This window comes from Copadichromis virginalis, linkage group LG14, assembly GCF_057382275.1.
Source record: "Copadichromis virginalis isolate Kocher_CV1m ecotype Utaka linkage group LG14, C_Virginalis_male_GT1.1, whole genome shotgun sequence".
Lineage (NCBI taxonomy): Eukaryota > Metazoa > Chordata > Actinopteri > Cichliformes > Cichlidae > Copadichromis > Copadichromis virginalis.
Window position 1 is genome coordinate 42,979,285 of NC_140631.1, and position 27,862 is coordinate 43,007,146.

Consider the following 27,862-nt stretch of genomic DNA (forward strand, 5'->3'; position numbering starts at 1 on the left):
GCGCATTGGGAACCTGACGGCACGTCACTCAGAGAGACGGAGGAGAAGACAGACTTTCAGCCGGAGCTGAAGGATGACGATTTAATTACACTTCTGTCCATTCATCTGTCCATCCACACACACACACACTCGTCAGCAGGTTCCCACACCTCACAAACAGCCCCTCCATCTTGTTCTTTTCTTGTATTTTTTCGGGTCGATGAAAAGAAACGATTCTGTTTTTACAGGCTGCTGGTTGCCGTGGTGACCGGGAGCGACCAAAAAATGTCCTGCAGGTCAAACTAGACGCCTCGACCATCAGCAGAGATGAGAAACCAGGTTGCTCAGTTTAACTGAAGCTCCAGTTTTATGACTGAAGATTATCACCTCTGCAAAAACTCTGTGTGTGTGTGTGTGTGTGTGTCGCGAAGTAGAGCAGCTTCAGGTTTGTGTTGTCTTTAGTGTCACAGCCTCAGTGTGAGCTGCTGTTAGACTGAACCTGAGATGTCCAGCAGGGGCAGCAGTGAGTCCGTCTCCATAGACTTCCATGTTAAAGGTTCGCAGCACAAACAAACATGTTTACAGCCTGAAACACAGACAGTCATAACACGCCCCACAGGTGTTATGAAGGCGGGGGAAATGTTTATATAACTCAGCTCTTTGCATTTTTAGGGGTGTGGCCTCTTTGACTGACAGGTAGATGGGCCTGCTCAGCATTTATCTACATGCCACGGAGCATGAGTGGATGTTAATTGCTTAATTGTACCATGCAGTGCACCTGTGTGGAAACATCTGCACTGGCTGTGTCTCTCCACTCATTTATTCAGGGTTTTTCTTTTAGATAGCCTCATTTATTATTGCAGATGTTTTGCTTTGCACGGGATGACTAAATTAGTCAGATATTGTGATTGGAGTGCCTTTGTTTATCCGTGATGCAGTCCATGTTCAGTACAAGAAAAAAGAAACACTGTGGCAGACATGAGGCAAAAAAATAAATCACTCAAAACTCTGGAACAGTGAAAGATTTTTAAAATCTTCCTTTCAAAATCAGTCATTACAAATAAGGGACAGTTGTATAAATAGGATAGACCATAAAATAATTAACAATAACCCATGACTAGACTCTTATCTACGCACATAAAAAGCGTTTTCTTATCAGCGAGACCATTAAATGTTGCTGTGGCTAATGGTCACTTATCCAAACAGAACAGAGGTCTTACGCTTTTTATTTACATGAATTGTTCCAAGTGTTGATGCCAAATTGTTGTCAAGGTGTAATGTGCTAATGTAATTTAGCTTTAAAAGAAAAAAAAAAGATCTTTCTAAAAAAAAGATCTTTCTAAAAAAAAGATCTTTCGCACACATCTACAAGCCGTGAACATTACCAGTCAGTTGATTTTGTGCTGCGCTCTTCTCAAACTCCGCATTTCAACACACAGCATCTGCAGTATCTGCAGTGTGGACCTCTGGACCAACCCAGTATTACAGCAAAGCGTGTACACGCTAACCTGTGTTTACATGTAAAAGTTTTAATGTCTGTTTGAATGTTTCACGTCATAATTTCCATGTTGGCTTGAAATGTCTCCCTCTGCTGGCTCTGCAGCTTACTGCACATTTGGAGGGTCACAGCATGAAATGGACACTGTGGACTGCGTGTCTGTTACACGCTTTGCTGTGATATCAGGACTGGACGTGTTTGTGCTGTTTTTAATGACATCATGTGACCAACAATATGGCTGCTGTGAGGTTACTGTACAGAGTGTCCACAAAGGCGGAGCTCCAGTTTTAGTGAAATTCAAGGATTTTGATTGGATGTTACTAATGCGCAGGTATCTGTGGTACCAAGCGTCAGCTGATGACTCCATCCTGTCATTTCTGATTGGATCAAAGCAGCCTGGAGTCCATCTTTTATTTACAGTCTACTGTGAGTAAGCACGCGTCACGCCGCTTTCACTGGTCCAGCACCAGTCAGCACTGGTGGCTGAAACAGGCTGCAATGTCAAATCAAAGGAGTCTAATCAGCATGATGACATCGTCAGCGTGATGGGCGGGTTCACGTAAACAGACTGAGACACTCGGAAAGTTTATTTTCACTCTGCTTTACTGAGGAAGATGGAAACGCTCTGACAGCGATCACAAACAGGAAGTGCACACATCAGCCTCAAACATCCAGCTGTGGCGTGATCGCCGAAGGTCAGCGACGCCTCCAAGACTGTCACACCTGAACAAGCCACAAAACCTGAGGAGGAGGAAGAGGAGGAGTTAATCAGCAGCAGATGATGAAGAGTGAAATTCAGCGTGTATGTGACGATTTCCTGTTCTCACCTGAAACTTGATGAAGGTCACAGGAAGTGTGCAGACCTCCTCACGTCCAGCAGCCTGGTGCTTGGCGCCCCCTGCAGGAAGTTCTGTCAGCGCTGTATTTTCTTTAGGTTTTGATTTTCTTGTCCAACGCTACAAAAATCAAAACCTAAAAAAACCACAGAGCCGCAGCAGCAGCACAGCGGCACCATGGGACACGCCCCTTCCTGTTTAGGAAAAAACAAACAAACCACACACTGGAGCTGTGTCCCAAAACGTTGGCTGCATCCTTCGGAGGCCGCATTTGAAGGCTGATTACGTCACAGCCAGGCGATAAAGGCTGTCCCAATTCGTCGACTCCTTCAAATGCGGCCGACAGATACGCCCTTTATTTCCCCGAATTTGAAGGATGGGTCGGGTGCGTCCTTCGTGGCCCACCATATCCCAGAATTCATAGCGCAGCTCAGCCAATTCCAGTTTCCAACAATGACAATTTACATATTTTCGCGTGAATGCAGCTGTGTAACCTTCAAATATCTGCTCGGTTTATCAAGATATCACATATTTGCAAAAGTGCTCCGACGTTTTCAGAGACGTCTGCTACCCACCAGCTCGATAGCTGACTGGTAGGGGTGCAACAATACACAAAATTCACGGTTCGATATTTTTTCGATACAAAAAATGTTCATACCTTTTTAATTTGACATTTATTAAAATTATAAATATATATTTTAACTCAAAAGTACAGTTTGATGGAGGAATCACTCATCTTTGGAAAAGAGAGTTTATTACAGAGAAATGGCTCTTTCAAAATAAAAGCTCTACTATACGCTTCTTCTGGGCTATATTCTCAGCAGCATATTAAACATATCAGGTCCCCATAAGGAGAATCCTGTGCTAACAGCTGTCTAAATGACTCGGGTAAAGTTTGTAGCATGCTGCTTGTTGTTTTTGTCTGCTTCCACTTGTCTTTGCACTAGGATGATGTCGGAGTAAATGTGCAGTCATATTCGTTGTGTTCCCACTAGTGCTGTCAGCGTTAATCTGAAATGACGTTAACGCCACAACACGGCAAATCTCCATTAACGAGCTACCGCGGATCGCCCTGTGCGTGGGGCTGGACGACCAACACGTTAACGAGCTAACTGCGCTAACGCACTAGTTCCCACCCATGTAATTGAGCATTGCATGGCACATCCAACATACTGTTTTACTTTAGTCCATGACGCGCTTACCTTCAGGGTCATACGTCACATGAAAACCAAAATCTGAATAAATTTGCCATGTTGCAATGAGCTTCGCTTCTGTGCTTGTGCTGCGCTCAGTGGATCTGCGCTCGACAGTGCAGCCTAGGCGGAGTAGTCGAACGCAGATCCACTGAGCGCTTAAGACAGACAGCATCGTCAGAAGAAAAGTTGATAAAATAAAAAAAAAAATTTTTTTAAATTTGTATTGTTCGATACATATGCCACACCTCCAAACACGTCGGTCAGCGCCGCAGTTTTCGGTCACGCCCTCCCTTAAAGAGGAAATGTCCTCCAGCCCCGATCTGCCATGATTCCTGACGGCATCCGTGCAGCGATGCAGGAATGTGGTCAGAGCTCGCGACCACTCGCTCGATGTCAGAAACACTCAGTAATAAAAGGTCAGAGCAGCGTGCCAAAAACTCAGTGTCTCCACAGGTCACGTCTCCACAGACGTGACCTGTGGAGCTGAGCGGCGGGTTTTACCGCACGGTCGCCGGGTTGGCGTCGCTACGTCAGTCCTCAGGTGGTTGAACAGGACAGGTGAGCACTCTGGGGTTCCTGTTCCTGTCACCTGCACCTGACTGTATCCAGATATCAAACATGGCCGACACCGCGGTGATCGTTACAGACCCCGATGCACACGCACAGTTGAGCCAACATCGTAAAAAAAGCTCTCCGTCATCTGAGACTGCCTCCTCAGCCTGAACACGAGGTGATCGGGGTCGTCCGGGTCAGAGTGCGCTACGTGTTTGATCCACTAACGTCCACGCCGCTGCCGCTCCAGCTGTTCGAACGCTGCGCTCAGACGTCTCCATTATACCCGAGGTCCTGACGGGCCTGTCGGAGCAGACGCTGTGCATCGGCTGGAGGTTGGACCAGCGAGCTCACCTGTGAGCCCGGCGTCACTCACTGAGCTTTCCATCAGCGCCGCAGCCCTGCTGCTGTTGCCTAGCAACAGGCTCCCTCTGCATGTCTGCAGGACCGAAGGAAGCTGCAGAGCGTCACGTTCAGCACGCAGCTCTGCAACGGCGGTGGGAGAGCACCTGCCTCAGGGCTCCATCGCATTTTTTAATCACTAGGGTTTGAGAGTAACGAAATTTCTATTCTCTGTATGTCCTGTACATGTGGCAGAATTGACAAATAAAGTTGACTTGACTTGATCACCATCGAACAGCACAGCACACCGTGTGACTCCACACTGCCTCTGATTGGTCCAGGAGAGTCGTGGTGCAACCGTGAGATCAGAGTTTAAATCTAAACGATCAGCTTCACATCGAAGCAGCCCCGCCTCCTGACGCAGACTCAGCATCCAAAAAGAGAGTGAAGCGAGGCTGCGGTAACCACGGGAAACGGCCGACGGTACAACGAGCTTCCTCCACTCACCGTCATCAGACAGATGGCTGGATTCGAGATTAAATGGAAAGCTGAACCTCGGAATGCTTCAGTGACAGCGCTGCAGAGGGCAATCACAGGAAGCAGCGTTTGGTGCAGCGTCTCACCTTTGACCCCAGCTGACCGTCACAGATTAGGTTCATTCTGCATTTACAGCTACTGACGAGCTGTCACATGACCAGGTGTTCCTGGTTTCAGTTCTGGGCCGGATCGATCAGTAATCAATCAACATTAATGAATCTGTATGGATGACCTCAGCGGGCTCGCTGCGTTACATCCTGTATGGGTGTGGAAACACTCCAACATCTTTACCATGGAAACACGTTTCCATGGTTACTGCTGGAGGATGAACAGTGAGGGCCGTTTAAGACTTTTCTACTCTGGGATCTATATGACATCATAAGCACCATACAGATGCCTGTGAGGGTCAGCCAATCAGAAGCCAGCTGTCTAAAAGGGGAGGGGCTACAGTAACTTCGGAGTATGACTTCGAGCCCTGAATCATGCTAGGTTGCCCTGAGTAAAAGATTCTGAGCATGCTGTCATGGTGACAAGCTCTGGAGATCAACACCTCCCCCGCAATCGTGGATGAGGTGCTGACACCGTCAGTCAGAGCCAATCATAACGGAGAGTTGCAGCTGCACAGACAAGAACAGGGCGCAAGTTATTACAGGCAGCGCCTGGGAAACACTTCACATAGCAGAGGGCACTGTTCCCGACTCGGAAAACTCCATTCCTCCTGGTCGTTGAGCTATCGATCCCGCTTATCGGTTCTTGCACTCGTGCTATGATCAGCTGATTTTAGTTGGCGTGTCGGAGGAGGAAAACGGCGGTGCAGTCTCCAGCGTGGATATGCACGTCACTTTTATTTTATTGCACAAAAGGGCGAGATACAAACTGCAGTCTGCTGCTAACACAACTTCACTCTTTACAAGCAACTGCACAGACAGCATGTTAATGCTGAGCTAGCCAAGAACCCAGAGTGCACCAGGTAACAAACAGATGAGCCGTCAGGCTGCAGCCTCCTCTACCTGTTCAGAATCACCGTGGCGACCGCTTTTTGTGCTGGTTTTCATTTTTGCGTTGTACCAAGACAGGGGTGAGCAACTCCAGGCCTCGAGGGCCGGTGTCCACGATCCAACACAGCTGATTCAAATGGCTAAATGACCTCCTCAACCTGTCTTGTAGTTCTCCAGGAGCCGGGTAATTAACTAATCATTTGATTCAGGTGTGATATCTAAAACCTGCAGGACACCGGCACTCGAGGCCTGGAGTTGCCCACCCCTGTACTAAGAAAAAGACCTGAGAGAGGTGCGTGCTGCTATGTGGGGCTGTAGCCTCATGGTTATATCGTTAGATGGTGATTATAAGCGCTTCAGATCATTTTACAGAGGAACATGAAAGTAACGAATAGTAGAACGAAGTGTTCTGTGTAATATGTTACCGAGTACAAAGAAGAAGGAAACCTCAGCACGCTCAAACATGCGACCCACAGCGTGTGATTCATTTACATGACTGTAATGTCTTAGTGATGCTGGTGAAAAACAATCCATAAGAGAATCAATACTGGAATCGCTAAATTCCTATCAGTTCCCATCCCTGGCCAGCTGATGACATAATGTTAAACTGCAACATGAAATGTGGACCTCGGCATCCATGCACAGAAACATCGCTCAGCTGGAAATGAATCCGCAGTAATCCTTATGACAGGCAGGCAGCTGAACACTCTGAAATCTGACTGTCAGAGCAGCACCTGAACAGAGCGTCGTAAATAAAGCAGAGTCCATCATTATTTTAATTTCACACGCAGAGACCAGCTGTCAGTTTACCTTCTTATAAATATACATCATCTTTTCTAAAGAAAGCTCGTTTGTATAAATATGAAGATGCATTTGTGGTTTCCCTGTAAACGTCAAGCTACACCACTCCGTGCGGATGCTTCAGATTATAAAGATGAAGCGTTTAAATGCTGGCGGACATGTTCTCCCCTTTTATTGTTTCATATGACATATTTATTTTAATCGTAGACACGAAAAGGCGTTTTGATATTCACATATGTGCACACAACAGGAACATCTCCACACTGAAGGTTAAAATGTACGCTGACAGCCTGCAGTTACCCGCTGATAAACCTTAAAAGGGGCGCACTCCGAACTCCATTGAAGAAATCTCCGTTTTAACGTTGGTGTTAAATTTCCCGGGATGGCGAAGGAAACCCTTCACATCGTTTAGCGGCCGGTAACGGCAGGCTGTGCCGCTGTTTTCGGCAGCCTCGTGTGTCCCCCCAGTTATTTGTACCTGGACGGGAGGACTGATGTTTCTACCCAGTCACGTAGGTTTCGGCGCCGCTCACGAGAATGGTATTTATCGACGACAGCGACACATAAAAACGCTAAAAAGGTTCGTTTGTCTTACACGAAGCTTCCTTATGGGTGAGCCGAATTGAAGGGCGGCTCCTCGGCTCTCACTGTGGACAGTACACCGCAGCTCAGGCGGGAAAGACGGGAGCGGTCAGCGCCAGGAGCGAAAACCGGGATTTCTGACGGCTGCTTCGGAGCTAGCCGTTAGCAGCTGCTGCTAGCGCTGCCGCAGCGGTCAGCCACCGCTGCAGTGCGGACGGACGGACTCACGGGCAGAGCGCGGACCGCTGCCGGTGTTCCCCGGCCCCGCGGACAGGCCGCTGGCTCCCGGCGAGGATTCCTCCTGGACCGCGAGCCTCGCCGTCGATCCATCGGGGCGTCAGGACCGGACCCTCCGTCTTCACCGTTCGGTGCCAAGATGTCTGCGCCGCGGCGGAGCTCCGCGTAAGCTGACGGAGCCCCGCCGGCCGCGTCCCACTCAGAGCACCGCCTTCCTCCCCCGGGACACTCCCTGCCCTGCGGGACCCCAGCGGCTCCCTGTGCCAGCGGCCCGGGGCCTGGTGTCGGTGTGGTTCGAACACCGGCGCGTCCCGGACCCCGCCGTGCCCGCTCCCGGAGCCCGAGGCGGCAGCTGAACGGTTTGGGACGCGTCCCAGCAGAAAAGAGCGAACCGTGAACGCGAGCCAGTGACGTCACCGTCCGGGCCCAGACATCAGGGGTCCCCAAAGACCAAGGTTAGGCTTCAGGGTGACCGTGGGAGAACGTGTTCACCAGAGGCGGAGCCAGACATTTGAAACACCCGGGGCTTAGCCCTAAAGGGTAGTATGTATGTGGGATTTTTTTTTATTTTTTTTTTGGGGGGGGGGGGTTTAGAAATGACTGAAAGATTAATTGGCTCTGTAATAGAGTGAATTGTTGCCCCCCAGTGGTAAAATACAGAAGTGCCTGTTACAGGGCTAGTTCTTGGTTGACCAATATATAACAACAAAAAAGGGTAGTTTTCTGCACCGCTAAGAAACAACAAGTTAGTGTGTGATGTCCTGCTGTTCAATAAAGGCACCTATCCACGTCCTTCTGTCCTGATCCTTTTAAGAGCCTAATCCAGAATATCACAACTGGCGACGAGGATTCTAAAGATTTCCACAGCGTGACAGAGGCTGTAGGAGGGCTGTGTTCACATGTAAAGAAAAAGACAAATCAAGACGTTTTCTTCACGGCTGCAGCGGAACAGCTTTTGGTGAGCTAACATGGCGATGCATGTGGGTCGTGTTGAAGAGTATAATGAATCGAAGGAAGATTTTGAGTCATATTTGGAGCGGTTGGAGCAATGGATGTTGGCAAATGATGTTTCCGATGAGAAGAAAGTGTGCACGTTTCTCTCTGTGATCGGAGCAGATACATACAGGCTGCTAAAGAATCTTGTGTCTCCGAGGGTACCGAGTACCATGGGATATGCAGCGCTGACTGGGGCGTTAAGTGCGCATTATAAGCCGACTCCAGTGGTGATAGCTGAGCGTTTTCGTTTTCAGAAACGTAACCAGAAAGAAGGGGAGGCAGTTTCTGACTATGTTGTCGCCCTGAGGCAGTTGTCAGCCACATGTGATTTTGGACAATATTTGGATGAGGCCCTGAGGGATCGTTTTGTTAGTGGGCTGCGTTCTGATGCTGTGCAGCGCAAGCTACTATCGGAAAAGGATCTTACATTTCCACGTGCATGTGAGATTGCCGTATCCATGGAACTCGCTTCGAAAAATACGATGGAGTTCTCAGGACGCCAGGACCCTCACCACGTAAATGCCTTGACAAATGCTCCAAATTTTTTCAACAAAGGATGGAAAGGACAGAACAGGCAAGAGGGCAATAACAAGCCAAAGAACTGGAAGGGACCTAAAAAAGACACAGGAATGAAGCAACCATGTTATCGTTGTGGTGGAAAGCATTCAGCACGTGAGTGCAAATTTAAGAGTGAAAAGTGTCATGTTTGTGCAAAAATAGGACACATTGCACGTGCTTGCAGGAATAAAAAATTCAGTCAGCAAACTCAGTATTTGGAAACTGAGGATGAATGCTCAAGTAGGAATAATGAAGCTGAACTTTTTGGAGTATATTCAATGTACTCCATCACCTCCAGTGAGAAGGGATACACAGTGGATGTTGCGCTTGGGAACAAGAACACCACCATGCTGCTGGATACAGGATCAGCAGTGTCGGTGGTATCAGACAAGTATTATCAGATGCATCTCACTCATTTCCCTATAAAACCAGCCAGTGGGCTAAAGCTCAAGTCCTACTCAGGCCAACACATTGCTGTGCGTGGATATATTATGTTACCAGTACAGTATGGGACTCAAAACATCACCCTACCACTGATCGTTGTTCAGGGAGACAGACCAGCTCTGATTGGACGAAACTGGTTAAAGAAACTACAGCTGAACTGGAAACAGATTTTCACAGTACACAAGGTACTGGTGCAGAAAGAAGCAAAGCCAGGAGTACTAGAAGTGATTCAGCGCCATCAGGCAGTGTTTTCGGATGACCAAGGCTGCATAAAGGGATTTAAAGCTAGAATCCACACTAAACCAAACACTGCACCAATTTTCTGTAAAGCTCGCCCAGTTCCTTATGCACTAAAAGAAGCTGTGGAAAAGGAGCTGGACAGATTGGAAAAGGTGAAGGTTATTTCAAAGGTTGAGAAAAGTGAGTGGGCATCCCCTATTGTTACTGTGCCAAAGGCAGACAAAACAATTAGGATATGTGGTGACTACAAAGTCAGTGTCAACCAGTGTGTTGAAGAGGAAAGATATCCACTTCCAAATACTGAAGATTTGTTTGCCACTTTAGCTGGAGGAACATCCTTCAGTAAACTTGACCTTTCTCATGCCTATCAGCAGCTACAGTTAGATGAAGAATCAGAGAAGTATCTGGTCATCAACACACACAAAGGTCTCTATAAGTACAATCGCCTCAGCTATGGTGTTTCCAGTGCTCCGGCTCTTTTCCAGTCTGTGATGGATCAAATCCTTCAGGGGATGGAGCATGTCACCTGCTTTTTGGATGACATCCTCATCACTGCTTCATCTGAAAGGGATCATTTGAAGAGGTTGGAGGAAGTACTCACACGTCTGGAGAAGCATGGTGTCAGAGTGAAGCTTTCCAAGTGCCATTTTCTTCAGAGCAGTGTGGAGTACCTGGGACATCGTATTGACAGGGATGGTCTGCATCCTTTAGAGGAAAAGGTAGCAGCCATAGCAAATGCACCAGAACCAACAAACGTCACTGAACTGAAGTCCTTTCTTGGTCTTCTAAATTACTACAGTCGATTTTTGGAAAATCCATCCACCATTCTTCAGCCTTTGCATAACCTGTTGAGAAAAGATGCTAAATGGATTTGGACCATGGAATGTGCAAAAGCATTCAGGGATGCAAAAAGTCTACTGCTGCAGAACAAAGTGTTGGTGCACTACAGCACAAATCTGCCATTGAAGTTAGCCTGCGATGCATCACCTTATGGATTGGGCGCAGTCATCTCTCATGTCATGGAAAATGGAGAGGAAAGGCCTGTGGCTTTCGCATCAAGAACATTAACTGAAGCTGAGCGAAAGTATGCCCAGATAGAAAAAGAGGCCCTTGCCATAATTTTTGGAGTAAAGAAATTCCATAAATATCTGTATGGAAGGAAATTCACCCTCATAACAGATCATAAGCCACTGCTGGCTATACTAGGGCCAAAGTCAGCTGTCCCAACACTCGCTGCACTAAGAATGCAACGCTGGGCTCTTATCCTAATGGCATACAATTATGACATTGAATATAGAAGATCAGCTGAACATGCTAATGCAGATGCATTGTCACGTCTACCTCGGAATACGCCAGACAACATTGCCGCTGAGGGAAGTATCTTCTATTTCTCACATGTGGAAGAGCTACCAATAGTAGCTAAAGACATTGAGAGAGCAACCATGAAGGATCCAATCCTCAGCAAGGTCTGGAGCTACACCATGAATGGGTGGCCAAGTTATATGCAAGACGAATCACTTAAGCCTTACTTTACACGCAGACACGAGCTGTCAGCAGAACAAGGATGTGTTCTTTGGGGACAACGGGTCATCATTCCACCGGTTTACCAACAGAAAGTGCTGGAAGACCTGCATCATGAACATCCAGGTATCTGTCGTATGAAAGCACTCGCTCGCAGTTACCTGTGGTGGCCAGGCTGTGATGGTGATATACAAGAACTGGTTCAAAGCTGCTCAGTCTGTCAGGCTGTACAGAAGTCACCACCCGTTGCACCACTCCATCCGTGGAAGTGGCCTGAGAGAGTTTGGCAACGGATTCACATTGATTTCGCTGAAAAAGGCAAGCAGTACTTTTTAGTTGTCATTGACAGTCATTCAAAATGGTTGGAAGTGTTCCCTATGCCATCCATTACCTCACACAACACCATTGAGGTTTTGAGAGGGTTATTTGCTTCATATGGACTTCCAGAAGAGCTTGTTTCAGACAATGGACCTCAACTTGTGTCAAAGGAATTCAGTCAGTTTCTGGAGTTAAATGGGATCAGACACACAGCTGTTCCTGCCTATCATCCTGCATCAAACGGGGCAGCAGAGAGGTCAGTACAAATCCTGAAACGATCCCTGATGAAAAATGTGCTGGAAGCAGATGGTAAGGCCACATTGCCACTCAGTCATTGTTTGGCAAACTTCCTCATCATGTATCGCAGTACACCGCACACTGTGACGGGTCGTACACCAGCAGAGTTGTTCCTGAAACGTCAGATCCGGACTCGCTTCAGCCTGCTGAAACCTGAACTAAGCAGACACATTGAACAGAAACAGTCTGAGCAGAAGCGACACCATGATTACAAAACCCAACCTGTTCGTGTTTTTTCGGAGGGAGACGCTGTGCGTATCCGAAACTTCGGGGGGGGAAACAAAATGGACTCAGGGAACAGTTCTGAAGAAAATGGGAAGTGTTACTTACCTGATACAAGAGGGACAGAGAACACGCACAATACATGTGGATCACCTGTTACCATGGAGACAGACTGTGGAGAAACCCCCAGTTATATTTTCACCGGTTTCAGAGGGACGGCCAGAAGTGATTATGGACAGTGTTGTTCCAGAGATACCACCAAGTCCACCTGGGATTTTAACATCACACCCCTTACCTCCTGAACCACCTAAACAGACAACCGATGAACCACCAGTATCCACCCCAGAAACCACCCAAAGCCCATCTGTGGAACGCAGATACCCAGAAAGACGCAGAGTTCCCCCAAAGAGACTGAATCTTTGAAAATGTAGAGTTATGTTTTAGCTATTTACTGCCAGTTATTTTAGAAGTGAACAGTTTAATAATAAAAGTAATGGCTACATTTGTTCTTTGTTCGTAAGGGCCACAGAATATTTCTTTTTGGTGGGGGCAGTGAAATACATTCTTTAAAGGGTTGCTTACTTTAATTACAAATCTAAAAGGGGAGGAATGTAATAGAGTGAATTGTTGCCCCCCAGTGGTAAAATACAGAAGTGCCTGTTACAGGGCTAGTTCTTGGTTGACCAATATATAACAACAAAAAAGGGTAGTTTTCTGCACCGCTAAGAAACAACAAGTTAGTGTGTGATGTCCTGCTGTTCAATAAAGGCACCTATCCACGTCCTTCTGTCCTGATCCTTTTAAGAGCCTAATCCAGAATATCACAGGCTCTGTTTTGAGTTTTGTTAAAAAAATGACTTCATATAGGGAAAAATATATATCACATGTGCAGGACACCTTAAACTAGTTTTTTAATTAAGCAGCGAGGCAGAACAAAGTCAGGGCTGTATCAAGACACAAGGCCTAAACCCCAATTCAACCAGACCCAGAACTGATCCGGAATTAATAATGATAATGAATTGGATTTATATAGCGCTTTTCAAGGCACCCAAAGTGCTTTACAATGCCACTATTCAGTCACACACTGGTGGAGGCAGCTACAGTTGTAACCACAGCTGCCCTGGGGCAGACTGACAGAAGCGAGGCTGCCATATCGCACCATCAGCCCCTCTGGCCAACACCAGTAGGCAAGTAGGGTAAAGTGTCTTGCCCAAGGACACAACGACCAGGACAGAGAGCCCAGGGATCGAACCGGCGACCTTCCGGTTACAGATGCGATTCCCAACCCCCTGAGCCACAGCCAAGTGCAAAATCAGGACTACTGAGGACTTAACCAAGACAGAACCAGAATCAGAACTAGATGATAGCAGCACTAAAAATCATCATAGACCTGCACTACACTTATTTTTTTAATTCTACCAAAGTTTATATAATTATTTAGCCTTGTTGTGCAAACAAGCTGCAGAACTTAATAAATATAGAATTTGAAAAATAGCAAACCTAAAAAGAAACACGAGGTACGAGATACATGAGGACCTGTGATACGCTGATACTTCTGGTAAACAACCATTTGACTAACATGTGAGTCTCACCTGCTCTTGTTCCCTCTCTTCCTCTTTGTGCTGACAATCATCAAATATACAGTTATACAGATATTTACAAACTCTTCAGATAAAAACACTTTTTTAATTGTAACATCAAATCAGACTAAATGTTTATTTTTTAGATAAATATAAAAACATATTTGTTAACTTTAAGAGTAAAGAGAGAAACTGTCTGTATTTCTTGTAAATGGCACCAACTTGTATTCAAACTGAGCCACACTTATGGAGCTCCACAGTTCTGTTCCTGGTGTTTTGTTGACATCTCCTGATGTTCCCATGTCACAGAAACAGGCTCTGTGTTTTGCCTTATATGCATCCACAGCTGTACCACCAGTTTACTCACATGGACTCTACGAACCAATCAGAAGCTTCTTCAGCTCAGAATGGAATCGTCTGCAGTTTCTTATTAATTTACAATAAACTTAGTGTACATGTACTCCTACATTTGATGAAAGTGATAAAAATAGAAGCTCTGTCTCTCTTTATTCTGACATTTAACTAATTCAAAAGATATTTCAATATTTATCTAAAACAAAAGTTGACTCTAAATTGATGTTGTACAGTAAAAATGTTTTGTTTTCTCCATAAAGTGTAAATATCTGGTTTAAACTGTGAATATCCTGCTGTGTACTGAAACCCCTCTTGTTTTGCATAGAAATATACTGAACAACATACAAAGCTTAATATATAAAATAACATCTGCCAGAGTTTTTTCTTTGAAAGAAGCTCCTTATGTCCATGCTTGTACATCAGTGCATTACTGAAACCAGTTTAGAGAGTTTATTTAGCCGTGGAGGGAAACAACTGAAAATATGAAATAAACACACGTAAGCTGAGACTCTCTAAAGAAACAGCATTGTTGTTGTTCGGCTTTTCATTTCGCCATTTGTTGATTCACTTGAAGAGCGAGTAACGTAATATGGGTCAAGTGATCAGTTTCATATCAATCTTTAGTGATGCACCGTCATATTTACATTATCTGTACAGTACGAATGATTTGCTTTGGTACCTGCTCAAACTTCAGCTCTCCTCTGTCTGCGCTTCTCTAACAGAGCACTCGTAGGCAGCAGCTGCCCCGCCCCGGTTAGTGCCTGAGCTCGGATCATACCAATATCAGGGGGGATTTACACACAGTCGTAAATTCCCACAGTGTGCACTATGTGCTTCGAATATTGTGTGTACTTTTTGTTTTATACAGTTGTCAGCCAGACATCTAACTATGAAGAAATTACACTCCAAAAGACCCCGGGCCTCTGACAAAAAGACCCGGGCTTAAGCCCCCCCCCGCTCCACCACTGGTGTTCACTACAACGCAGTAATGAAAGAGGTTTTGTTTCTGAGTGGAAAAGTTCAGATTGAAGCTCTTCGGGGTCACCTGACACAATTCTCTGTTTTTACATGTTCTAGATTGTTTTTTCAAATAATAAGATAACCTTTATTGGTCACACACGTGGAAAATATTTCCTAGTCTTTGACTTTTACACTACCGGTATAAATGAATAAGTTACTTTATTATTTTTATTCATGTGGATATTGAACATGTATGTCTATAAATGCACATCACATGAAAAATAACACGTTTATTTTGTTTTAAAAATAAACTTGTGATATTTATGTCATATGCACTATATCCACATGAATAAAAAATAACAAAACAATTCTGACCAGCTCTGCCCTACATTATACATGCTTCCCTTAGGCAGTATCATCAGAAGACATAGCATACATTTTCACCCAGCTCTATCTGTCCATGAAGCCAGGTAACACACACTGGTATCTAACCAGATTCTTACTCTGGGTGGTGTTCACCTGTCTCACAGAGCCTTCACGGCCCATGAGGCCTCTGTGTTTTGTAGTTTTTGTCCAGCGCCACCCATCGTTCAAACAGCCTACTGTAATCAGCTCAGCGTGCAGATCGGAGAGAAGCATTTCACACATTTCAAAGACTTTTATTGTTTTAAACAACTCAAATGTCTGCAAAGGACACACAGCGTTTCTCTGAAAGCTGTGATGGAGCAAGAAGGACCATCCTCCGACCATGTTGCTGGTTTCACTGGGTTTTTATTTCTTTCAGGTTTGGTGTTTATGCTTTTCTATACTTTCAAACGTCTCATTCACTCTGCTGTCACTAATAAACAAGTGACCCGAAGACACGAGCAGCTGAAGTGTGCGCAGGAAACCGGGTCAGCACGGACTCGAGGAACCGTCAGTGAGCTGGACCTGCTGGACCTGCTGGACCTGCTGGACCTGCTGGACCTGCAGGCCTGCGGACGACAGCCGGGTTGGCAGGGCGTATCTGCAGTTAGTTCCCGTTTCCTCTCGCTGACCTGAACCTGCTTCTGCTTCCGGTTTGGATCTCCTGTCGAGCCCAACCCGGCACACGATTCAACATCCAGCAACTTCTGGAGACGAAGCTCAGCTTTCCCTCTGCGACATCCTCACGGACAGGAACCAGAGAACCCCGCGTCGATGGAGAACAGAAGAGCCTCAGAGCGAGGTCCTGACGTGATAACGGATCAAATCAAACACTCCCGGCCTCTGAGCTGCTCCGATCTTCAAACACGTGAGGATGGCGGGTTGGACAGTGCTGGAGGCAGGTGAGGTCAAAGGTGTGCCACTTCACAGTGGAGGTTCATAAATAAAATCTAAATATGACGAAGAGCAAACTTTCCTGAATCAGCTTCATTCAAACTACGAACTCAACAGTTTATAATCACGGAAATGTTTCCAGTTCCCAATGTGATCACATGACATCCACAAAGAAGTCGCCGGGGTTTCCCATGGCCATGCGGAAGGACTGGCGGGAGGCGGAGACTCCAGGCTGGGCTGTTGGAAGGTCATGGTGCTGACCTCTAGATGACGGCAGGAGGTCTTCAAAGCAGCTCAGAGGTCGCTGGACACGACTGTCACTGAGAGGCTCCGCCTCCAGACGCTTCTCAGGAGAGGCACTCGCTTCCTGTTTGGAGGCTCTCAATTCGCTCCCTCCTGCTCCTTCCTCCTGATTATCGCTGCAGTTCGAGCCGCTGCTACAGCTTCCTGTGAGGTCACAACAAACCATCATTACTTCAGACATCATGATGTCAGTCATTTCACAGCGACCATATTTGGACAAGAGCGGCCAGCTGATCAGTAACAGCCAATCAGAACCCACTGCGAGTGTTTGTACACGAGCACGTTTGTTACCTTCACTACATGGGCCTCCTCCTCCTCCAAGGGCCGGCAGCTGGTGGAGCGGGTGGGGGGAGCTGTAGGGGTGGGGGATGGGGTACTGGTAGGGGAAGGTGAGCTGGTCGCAGTCAGACCCTCGTGTGGAGGCTCCTTCCTGATCCATCAGTGACATCACAGCCATGTCTGAGGAGGAAGCACAGAGTCATGATCAGCGCAGCAGAAACCTCAAACTCACGCTCTTATTATGAAATGGTTTTAACTTCCTGCCCTCACCTCCACAGAGGTCTCCGAACACATAATAGCACTGCTCGGAGAAGGTCACCTTGTTGACGGTGTGTCGGATGAACCCGGCCTTCAGCAGGTTGCTGGCATACTTGCGAGCCTCGCGTCGGTCAATGAAGCCATCCACGTTGCGGTGCAGCCAGTCCACCACGTCTGAACCTGCAGGGGCGGAGGGAGGCCGTCAAAGGTGAGGCACACATAACTTCCCGCTTTCCTAAAACCAGCCCTCGCTGCAGTCCAGCCACCAAAGCTCTGCGGGGATCCGAGGAACGTTCCTGGAACCAGAACCAGCTCTAACTGGTACTTGCTCGCTCTCCGAGCCTCGTGGAGTGAACGTCCTCACAGGGCGCCATTCATTGTCTGACGGCTCCTCGCTAGCACACTGTGGTTGCCTAGGTAACCCTCCAGCGTATTTACTACCAGTGTAGTATCCTGTGCTCTCATTGGTTAGAACCTTAGTTGCTCATCTCAAAGCTGATAAGGGTTTATCTCGGGACCCGCACACTTCAGTGTGGTTAAAAAATGCCTGGCACACTGATGATGATGGTTTTGCTACCATGGTACCCCGCGGGCGACATACCTCTCCGTACTCTTACGCTAGTACTGCTAGCTGCTGTCGCATCTGGAACTTCAAAGCTAACGTTAGTCTGGGTTCTCCAAAAAGTTGATTCTGTTCATCTGGACGTAGCGTTTTGTGGGAGAAACGTTTCGTCACTCATCCAGGTGACTTCTTCAGTCTTCTCTGAAGAAGTCACTTGGACCAACATTTTGGAGATTTACTTTCCTGGATGATTGAGAATGCATCAAGACGTTAGTCTGGGTTCAACATGGCCAGTGACCAATCACATTGTTGTGATGTCATAGCAATGTGGAAAAAAACCTGTTGCTGTCCCCTCGGGAAAAAAATCCCAAAAAGGGGGCGGTGCTGTTCCCATGGTCCAAAACAATGACATCACAACAACGTGACAGGTCACCTGCCATGTTGAACCCAGACCAACGTTAGCTTTGACGATTCAGGAACAACACCAACACGGGGATACCAGAGCGAGCGCCTGCTCCTACAGGGGAGTGTGGGTTCGGCCGGCGGCCACGTCCCGGTAAACCGCGCTGGCTCGCAGGCTAAACGAGCTGAGGGTACCACACAAAGGGCCACTGTGTGTGACGGACGTCATTCGTAGCTCTAACATTGGTGGTGTAAAAAGTCACAGAGTGGAGGGACGGTCTGGATCGGCTGAGGGCGGAGACCAGGTCAGAGCGAAGAGCGAGTACGTGAAGACGAGACGATGAGGTTTCCTAAGTGACTGAACCCACACATGATGGTCATCAGAGGTTAAAGGTCACGGTTCCAGGATTCAGACCAAAATATGAGCCGGACTTCTTACCGATGAAAGCGTTGGGGATGGTGATCTTCAGCCACATCCTGTCTCGGACCTCCAGGCCAGACTCGGGATTGGCCATCGCCTTGACAACCATGGTCATGTCACTGTGGATGTTGAGGTGGTTCTCCTCGTTCACGCCTGGAAAAAAGTAGCAGGTTAGCATCTGATGGACAGGTGACGGGAGGTGCAGAGGATGGTGGGTGTAATACCGTATAGTGGGAGGAGCCTCCCCGTCATGGCGGCGGTGTGAGACACCCAGGCAGCAGGGTCGATGGGACGGACTGGCTCGCCTGTGGAGATTTGGATGTGTCATGTAATCATTTTACTTTATGTAACACCTCTTGTGTGCCAAACAAATACCGACGATAACTCACTTCTCGGCAACGTGAAGCAGCCTCGCGGGTTCGGATCCCAACACTTTGCCACGGTTAGCGTCACCGGACTGAAAGGAAGATGACACAGATCGGTCATTATTCAAACTGTAACTTTATTCACACAGCAGCCTCTGACATGTACATAGACGGTGTCTTGGCAAGTTTTCAGGATTTGTCACACAAACTTGACCTCCCTCGTTCAGCTTATTTAGATACTTTCAAGTTCGCCACTTCCTTCAGCATCATAACCCTGACTTTCCAAATATAACTCTACTTATTGCTGTAGATGATCTGTTGAACCTGACATTTAAGCCTAAAGGTCTAATCTGAAGAACTAGTAATTGTATAGCCTCCTTTCAGAATAACAATGCCAAAGATCAAAGCGGACTGGGAGGATGAGCTGGGGGTGGACTTAGAGGAGGAGACCTGGGAGAGCGCTCTTTTAAGAGTAAACAACAGCACTTTCTGTGCCAAATTAAACATCATACAGTTCAGGATTTGACACTGCATTCATTACTCCAAGGCAAGACTGGCCAAAATATTTCCAAACATAGATGCAAGCTGTGAGAGATGTAGAAATCCCTCTGCAGATTTAACACGTGTTTTGGTCATGTCCAACTTTAAAAGCAATTTTCAAAACACTGTCTGAAGCATTGAATGTTGAGCTTCAACCCAATGCAGCTATGGGTATATTTGGTGCTAGAGATAGAGGACATGGAACATTAAGGAAGTCATAAAAACACAATCGCTTTCACTACACTGCTTGCACGCAGAAGGATATTGTTGCATTGAAAGTCAAAGAAGCCACTCAAAGCAGCTCTGTGGTTCAGTGACCTGACACAGTTCATACAGCTGGAAAAGATAAGTACGCTCTCAAGGGGTCGAAGGGGAGATTCTTTGCTGTTTGGGATACATCGCTAAAACATTTAGAGAAAATTAAAACCATACCCACCTGATAGATGCTTGACAGCTGCCGTACATCCTTTTTCTGTGTGATTGTGATTAATTTTGTGCAAACTTCCCTTTAAGTGCACATCTTCAAATATGGTGAATTTCCTTGCACCTCATTTAAATTCACTTTATTCATTTATGTATTTAAATTTTTCCCCTCTGGATCGCTGTCCAACATGTTCTTGGGGTGGGGTAGATATATAGAAGGAGCATTGTGGCCTTGCTACATGTATATCTTCGTACTACATTGTTGATGCTCAATAAAAAGAAAACAAACAAACTTCTCCTTCGGTTACACTCACCTCCACCCACCCCCCCTGCCTGCACTCTCCTCTTCACCTCTCTGTGGATGGTCAATCCCAGGTATTCAAAGTCCTCCACCATCACTACCTCTGCTCCCTCCACCTGTGCCCCTCTCGTTCGGATGGGGCGACCGTGTCTCAAGAGTTGGCAGTTCGTCTTGTAACCTGGAGTACTGCGCTTTGAGTACTCCAGGAGAGTAAAAACGCACTATATAAGAATCAGTCCATTTACCATATGCCTCCCCAGACCATCAGTGACGGCAGAGCACAGCCAATGACTGCCCAAAATATTCATTGTATGTGCACAATGACAATAAAAGGCTATTCTATTTTATGTGATTCTATTCTCCCCATCACCAAACCCACCATACCCAGTATGAAATCATAACGTTCTCAGACCCCTTCACATCTGTCACATGTGCTCAGAGTGAACCTGCTCTCGTCTGTGGAAAGTTTGGGCACCATTGGTGGACCTGCCAATTATGGTATTCTATGGCTAATGCCTGTCGGGCTCCACGGTGCCGGGCAGTGAGCACAGGGTCCACTAGAGGACGTCGGGGCCTCAGACCCCCCTCGTTAGTCTGTTTCTGATTGTTTGGTCAGAGACATTCACACCAGTGTCCTGCTGGAGGTCTGTAGCTCTGAGGACGCTGTTCCTCCTTACAAAGAGGAGCATTTACCGGTCCTGCTGATGGGTTAAGGGCCTTCTACGGCCCTGTCCACCCATAACTGCCCATCTCTCTGCATGGTCCTGAGACCGTGCTGGGAGACACATCAAACCTTCTAGCAATGGTACGTAGATGCCATCCAGGAGGAGTGCTGGGAAGGTTACTTTTAAAATGTATTCCACTACAGATTACAGATCACATGCCCCAAAATGTATTTTGTAACGTATTCTGAATACTTTGGATTACTTAATATCATGCTTTTTACAACTACATAAATGTCCTATTGCTGTGTGATTCATTACTGAAGGTTACTCTCCACACCAACACCAACTAGATGTTTAAATCTTAATATAAACGAGTAACAGCAGGTGGACATTAGGTAAGGCTGTACAGGCATTAGAGCCTCTCAATGAGCGTTTTATTTGGGTTTCCACTGGCATGAAATTACCAAAGATGGAGAGGGGACAGCCTAAGTTATGAAACAGGAAAAGACCGTTGTGTAATCCATTCATTTCAAGTAACTGTATTCTGAATACCACCTTTTTAAACAGTAACTGTAATGGATTTTTCTGATGTGAAATATGTGCCGTGGCTCCAAAAGATTGGCGAACACTAGCTCAGAGCACCTGCTGTTAATTTCATTCAGACCAAAGCAGCAGAATCGGATGAACCCCAACTCGGAGCTGACCGCTTTGACAGACTCCACGGTCTGGTTAAAGCGTTCCTTTGATGCAGCGTCTCCACTGCGACGCAGGAAAAACACCTGAGCTCCCGCACGGATTCATTTGTCAGATAAATCAAAGCTGACTTTAAACCACGTGATCGGCCTTGGTTACCATGGCGAACTTACGGATGAAGCAAAAGGTCTCACCCCGGTTTGTGGACGATCTCTCGGAGGACTCGGACGGCGTCGTCGTTGCTCATGTTCTCGAAGTTGATGTCGTTCACCTGACGGACACACATACGACACAGCATCGTGAGCCTTCTCACCACCACCTTTAAAACAGGAAGCGGATTAAACGGCATGAGCGGCACCTGCAGCAGCATGTCTCCCGGCTCGATGCGTCCATCCGCCGCCACCGCTCCGCCCTTCATGATGGAGCCGATGTAAATGCCTCCGTCCCCTCTGTCGTTACTCTGACCGACAATACTGATGCCCAGGAAGTTGTACCTCTCTGACAGACAGGCAGGCACACAGCAGGGTTACCCTGAGCTCTGCTGCTACGTGCAAACATCCCTGTCACTGCGAGCTAACAGCCGCTCCATAATAACTCTAGCTTCTTAAACCTGCGTTCTCTCTAATGTCCTGCAGGAGGCGACTTCTGACTGTGCTCCTGCATGAGCGTGCTGCTCAGCTCGTGCTTCCAGCTGTGACTGAACAAGCAGCAAGTTACTTTTGGTCCAGTTGGAGTTTCAGAGAAACAGGAAGCAGGGGAGGGTTTAGGGCGGGGCTACGGTGTGATCGGCAGCAGCGCTCACCCGTACTGAAGCGTACTCACCCATGTTGAGAGTTACAGTGATGATGTTGAGCGACATGGTGGAGTCAGTGACACTGCTGAAAGACACAGACTGACAGACAGACGGACAGAGAGAGGAGACAGTTACAGACGGACGGACAGACAGACAGTAGAGGAAGGTGAAGGACGGCCCCCTCAGACAGGAAGTTCATCAGGTAACGTCACTGACAGAGTCCACAGGTGTCCGCAGTCCTGAGTCAGCTGACCGACTCATCAGCGGCACCTGCTGTCAGCCTGGACCAGTCACATGACTGACTCTGACCTCCGTGAGCTCAAAGGTCAGACGGCTTTGGTCACAAAGACCGCCCACATTAAAGCACCTGCGTGTGCGCACAGGTACGAGGAGGCAAAAACCAGCCTGCAGATGTGAGTAGAACCGCTGCATTAGAATTCAGTAGAAAAGACTTTCACTGAAGTTGGTTTGTCACCTGACCTGTGAGGATTAACAAATCACCTGAGAGCAGGAATGTTGTCACCATGGTAACCAACGCACGAGACCCCACAGGCCTCCACACAGTGACCCTGACCATTGTTGGTCCGTCTGTCTGACCTTTGAACCCTGCACACTCCCACAGGTCGCCTGAAAACTCACATCTGTTTCCTGTGCAGCGCCGCCACAGCTGAGGAGGCGCCGATGGCCTCCGACCAATCAAGTCGTTTGTTACAGGAAAAAATAGGAAGTGTCTGAACTCTGTCAATAACGCCATCTGATGTCAGTGTGCGTGCGTGCGTGTGTGTTTACCCTCTCCATCCGCTGTGTTTTGGGTTTCCGGTGGCGGCGGCGTTGACGCCTGATGAGACGCGGTGAGGAGCTGCTCTGCTCTGTTGATTGGCTGAACCTGAAATGATGTCACAGAGGGAAGCACACCTGGTTCAGTCCGACTGACTTCACAGCTTACAGATACCTGTGTGGTTGGGCGTGGTCACTCAGTCGGGAAAAATTAAAGACAAAATGTCAATATTTGTACAAACAAACAGGAAAAAAGCTCGATGTGTTGAAGGAAAGCGGACGCACGAACCCACGCGCCTTCACTGAGATCTGTTGTGTCTTGTTTGTTGTCTCGGCTCCTCTCTCAGTCCCCTGTTTCCCCCTTTATGTGTATATGTGTTTGTGTGTATCCCGAATGCTGGCTTAGGAACGTCATCGGGAAGCTGAAGCTGGCCACGCCTGCTGTACATCGAGCCTCGCTGGCTGAGCTTCAGTCGGCTCTCGGGGGGAAACGTTTCCTCGCCAAACTAATTTCTTTGTCTGGTCAGGATGTGGGAAACGAGCGTGTCACGACTCACGCCACAGAGCATCACCGCTGTGCCGAGGGTATCACTTTGTTACCTTCACTGGACATAAACTCACTGTCTGTTTTTGGAAACGTCCGAAAGGTCTGATTTTATGTTAATAAAATGAATAAAAGGAAGTGAGACTAAAAGTCGTCGCTGTCATTTATTATTATCATCAATATTAAAAATTATTGATGAAAGTTTAACAACAGTCATCAAAATAAACATCATTTGTTCACAGATTAAGTCCAAATAAATACATGATTATTTTTATCACTATGATCATTAAAAGAAAGGTGACATGCACATACCTGTGAGCGATGTTTCATAAAAATGTTGCGAGGCTCAAATTTAAAACTAAAAAAAAATCTAAAATCCAGAGAAAACCTGCAAAAACGGACGGACAGAGGCGGGAACACATTATTTCTGCTCATGGATGAGCTGGGACGCTTTTATCTGCGGGACAATACAGACTGCAGCGCTAGTCACCTGACCTGCAGCAGCCAATCAGAGCAGGAGAAGGAGAGCGGCGTGTGAACAGGATTACTGGAGCAGAAGAAGCAGACCCAAGGGCGGCGAGTGCATGTCATAGCAAACCCACCAATCACAGCGAGGTCTGCTGATGATGTCATGAGCTTACCTTACATACTTAAAGCAGAGGGAAAGTGTTAACCTGCTGATTATGAGCATCATCGAGAGGTCAGAGTTCACTGAGGGTCCTCACAGGTACAGGTAGGCGTGTCTGTGAGTGAGACTGACCTTCCTCCTGAGTCTTCCTCAGAGGAGCAGAAACTGGTTGTTTCCAGTTCGCTGCTCTGCTGGGTCGATGAACTGTCGCCGCCACCTGTTGGCTCCACCCCCCTCTTATCAGCTGGGCAGTGGGCGTGGCCATTCAGGCGATCACCTGTAGAGACCACAGCCAATCAGCAGATGGCAGGAAATGCCTGTCACTGTTTAATAGGTGTGCAGGTGACACCTCTCTCTCTCTGCATCTTACCTTGCTCACCCACATCTTTCCTCTGCAGCCTCTCTGAAACAGCAGGTTTGACCTCTGACCCCTGCAGCTCATCATGGCTCACAGTGGCAGCACTGAGACAGACATGACATCACTTCCTGTCAGCATTGAGGCCTGCACTACAACACGTGTTGCATTCTGGGCCCCGGTGTACTCACTGGAAGGATGGCGGTCTGGAGTCTCCGATACCACCTGTCCTCTCTATAGGGGGCGGGGCTAAATTGGTGGGCGTGACCACAGACTGGACATCTGAACCTCTGAAATCCAGCTGGCAGGTGTCTGATGACACCAACTGCAAGGAGAGACATGATGAACACCTGAAGGCTCAGGACACACCTGTGTGTGTGTTTGTGTGCGAGTTGTGCCTGTTTACCACCACTGTGAGGACACAAATTACAACTGACATTGTGGGGACAAAGAATTTTCTGTAATAAAGGTTTAAGAGTGGGGAAGCTTCTAATTAGAATCCATTCAGTGTCTTCCAGTTATCCAATAAATAACACAACAAAATGTGTTTTCAGTCTTTTAATGTGACTGAAAAAAGCTGTTGTGTGCCTGCAGGTGTGCATGCAGGTGTGCATGCAGGTGTGCCTGCAGGTGTGCATGCAGGTGTGCATGCAGGTGTGCCTGCAGGTGTGTGCTTTGGCTGACTGTGTCGTTTTGAGACAAAGGAACGATTTTAGAGTTTGTCCTCAATCATCGTCAACAGTCCTCATAAACTCAGCTGTACCATGTTCGTGTGTTACTGACCCAACAGACGACCCGTCCGTTCACACAGGGCAGCCTGGCGTCATCATCGCTGATCTCCTCTTTGACCACCCTGTAACACATCAGGATTAGCCATGAAAGAAAATTAAACATAAGTACTTTAAAAATATCTAATAGTACATGTGGGCATATCAGGTAGACAAAAGCCACACCCACCTGCTATCAAAACCTCATATTTGTGAGGGGCAGCCAATTAGAAGGAGAGAGATGCAAACAAACTGGACTAACATCACGACAACAACGCTGAGGGTCTAAAGTGGGCGGTGTTATGGTTGCTACATACATCTCATATTCACAATCTGAGTATTACTGCAGCTGTGGCGGGGACACAAACCCCGCCGGGTGTTCTCCTCCTCTTTGTTACACTCAGAGTCACAGATCAATACTGAGCAGAACAATCGATCATCGCAGCATCAGCTGAGAGGGGTCACACACATGTGCTGGTCTGCCTATTTTTGTGAGGACACATAGTCACAGACACCATCCCCCAAACCTGAACCTGGTTATAATCCGAGCCCTGAAACCAGCTCTGCATCTCCACGCAGCCGTACAGTCTGTCATAAAAGCCCTGTGTGTGTGTGTGTGTGTGTGTGTGTGTGGGATTATAGAAGCTCAGATTATTAAACAGTTGTTTCATCAGCGGTTCAGAGTAAATGAGTGAATAAAAATGAGGAGAGCTCAAACTGAAACACAGGCTGGACTGCTGGACACACAGCAGTGTGTAACTGCACAGACTGTGACCTGTGTGTGCAGAAGGGTTTACAACCACACAAATACAAAGACGAGTTTGAGGCGTGGAACCTGCTGCAGCGTGCCCACGTCACAGCGCCGCTCCATAAAAGCTCTTTCACGTGAAAACAGCAAAAACCAGAGTAAGTGAAACGTGCAGAAGGAGCCCCGGAGCGCCACCCTCAGACCGGAGGGCGGGAACATGTTGGGGAGCCCGATGTCACGGGGACACCACAGATGTGAACAGATTTGAAAGTGGGTGGATGAAGCGGAGCAACATGTTCTCCAGAGAACTTCCTGTCAGGAAGAACCACCCAGTCTCCGCCTTGTCCACCACAGCTGCTGCACACGTGCGGTACAGCGGACTTGCCCACCTTTGACCCCGAGGCCACAGGTGCAGCATCGGGTGGAGCAGCTCAGCACCAGGCTCTGACCGGGCTCTGCTGCTGCCACCTTAAGGTTTCTCCAAGTGTAGGACTGCAAAGAGGGCGGAGCACCCCCGATGGCGCCAAAGGCGCGGCTCCAGGCTGACCTCTGACCTCAAGCTCTGAGGGGACAACACCTGTTCCACCTGGACAGGAGGCAGGTGGGGGGCGCTCCCTGTTAGGTGCCTGAGGTCCTGCTGCTGCTGCTGCTGCTGCTGCTGAGGGTCAGCTTCAGCTGCTCCACCCTGACATGCGCAGGAGGGTGATTGTACCTTAAGAATAACAAACATCGCGTGACGGGAACAATACACTCACCCGACCACGGATCAATGAGCGCACGGACCACGTGACTCACCCGAAGTCGTCGTCCACAGACTTGAAGAAAAATTTCACGTTGGGTTTGTTCAGCACGTGCTTAAAGTCCGCCAGGGTCACGCGCTCCGCGGGCGCGTTGATGCGGACGAGGTAGGGGGTGTCCTGGTCCTCCAGGTGGTAGATGACGCGGGTCTCCTCCGCCATGCCCGCGAGCCCGGCTTGGCGGTCACGGGATGACGCTGAGGAGACACAGCTGTGCACCTGTCCGCGCGCCCGCGCTCCGTTCGTGCGCGTCTCCGCTCCAGAGATTTCGCTCTCGGTCCAGATGTGTCGGTCCAGCTTCTGCGTGTCTGATGCTCCGTCTCCTCCCGACGCCGTCAAGACACACACACACGCACGAACACACTTCCGCTCGGACCCTTCAGAATAAGAGCTGAATGAACACAGGCAAAAATAAAAAGAATATCTGGACTCTGAGAAATGATGACACACACACACCTGCACGTTATTACGTCACAACGTCAGAGGTTCAGTCTCCACGTTAAAGGTCATGTTTCTTTTGGGGCTTTTTGTTCTTAATCAGTTTTATTTATTAATTATATGTTATGTAGTTCTTTTATCTTATTTTTTAAATTACGTTTACCAATTTATTTTGTAGGTCCGCATATTCAAACTCCCTGAAGGTACAGAACAAATGTCCTCGACCCAGAAACGCTTTTCTTTTTCCCGCCGTCCTGGTTGTGACGTCACGTCCCTCACCTGTATCCGGGCTGAATTCATGAGCTCACAGCAGAATCCAACCCCTGAATAAACTCGAGCCCGTGACGAGTTTCCGGCTTCCGCTGCTCGGACGAGATCAAACGAACCGCTGAATCATCCTGTAACGGACCGCTCCTCCAGCTTTTATTGTGAACGGAAGGCCTCAGAGCTTCCGGC

General features: G+C 47.7%; 1 protein-coding gene and 1 long non-coding RNA gene across 2 annotated transcripts; both read right to left on the bottom strand.

The window, feature by feature from the left end:
- Window positions 1-986: 986 nt before the first annotated feature.
- Window positions 987-8,031, bottom strand: LOC146694788 (uncharacterized). The gene is made up of 3 exons (XR_014914947.1): window positions 7,550-8,031; window positions 2,305-2,507; window positions 987-2,218 (listed from the first exon to the last, which is right to left on the bottom strand). It is a non-coding gene; the product is annotated as an uncharacterized LOC146694788 (long non-coding RNA).
- Window positions 8,032-14,524: 6,493 nt separating this feature from the next.
- Window positions 14,525-27,356, bottom strand: dvl3b (dishevelled segment polarity protein 3b). The gene is made up of 15 exons (XM_085431065.1): window positions 26,967-27,356; window positions 25,440-25,509; window positions 24,848-24,981; window positions 24,672-24,763; window positions 24,434-24,578; window positions 23,142-23,238; window positions 22,382-22,451; window positions 21,918-22,057; window positions 21,754-21,830; window positions 18,962-19,029; window positions 18,797-18,877; window positions 18,591-18,725; window positions 17,200-17,367; window positions 16,942-17,109; window positions 14,525-16,794 (listed from the first exon to the last, which is right to left on the bottom strand). Exons 1-15 carry the CDS (start codon window positions 27,128-27,130, stop codon window positions 16,502-16,504), a joined length of 1,902 nt encoding a protein of 633 aa, XP_085287191.1. The 5' UTR covers window positions 27,131-27,356; the 3' UTR covers window positions 14,525-16,501.
- Window positions 27,357-27,862: the final 506 nt, after the last annotated feature.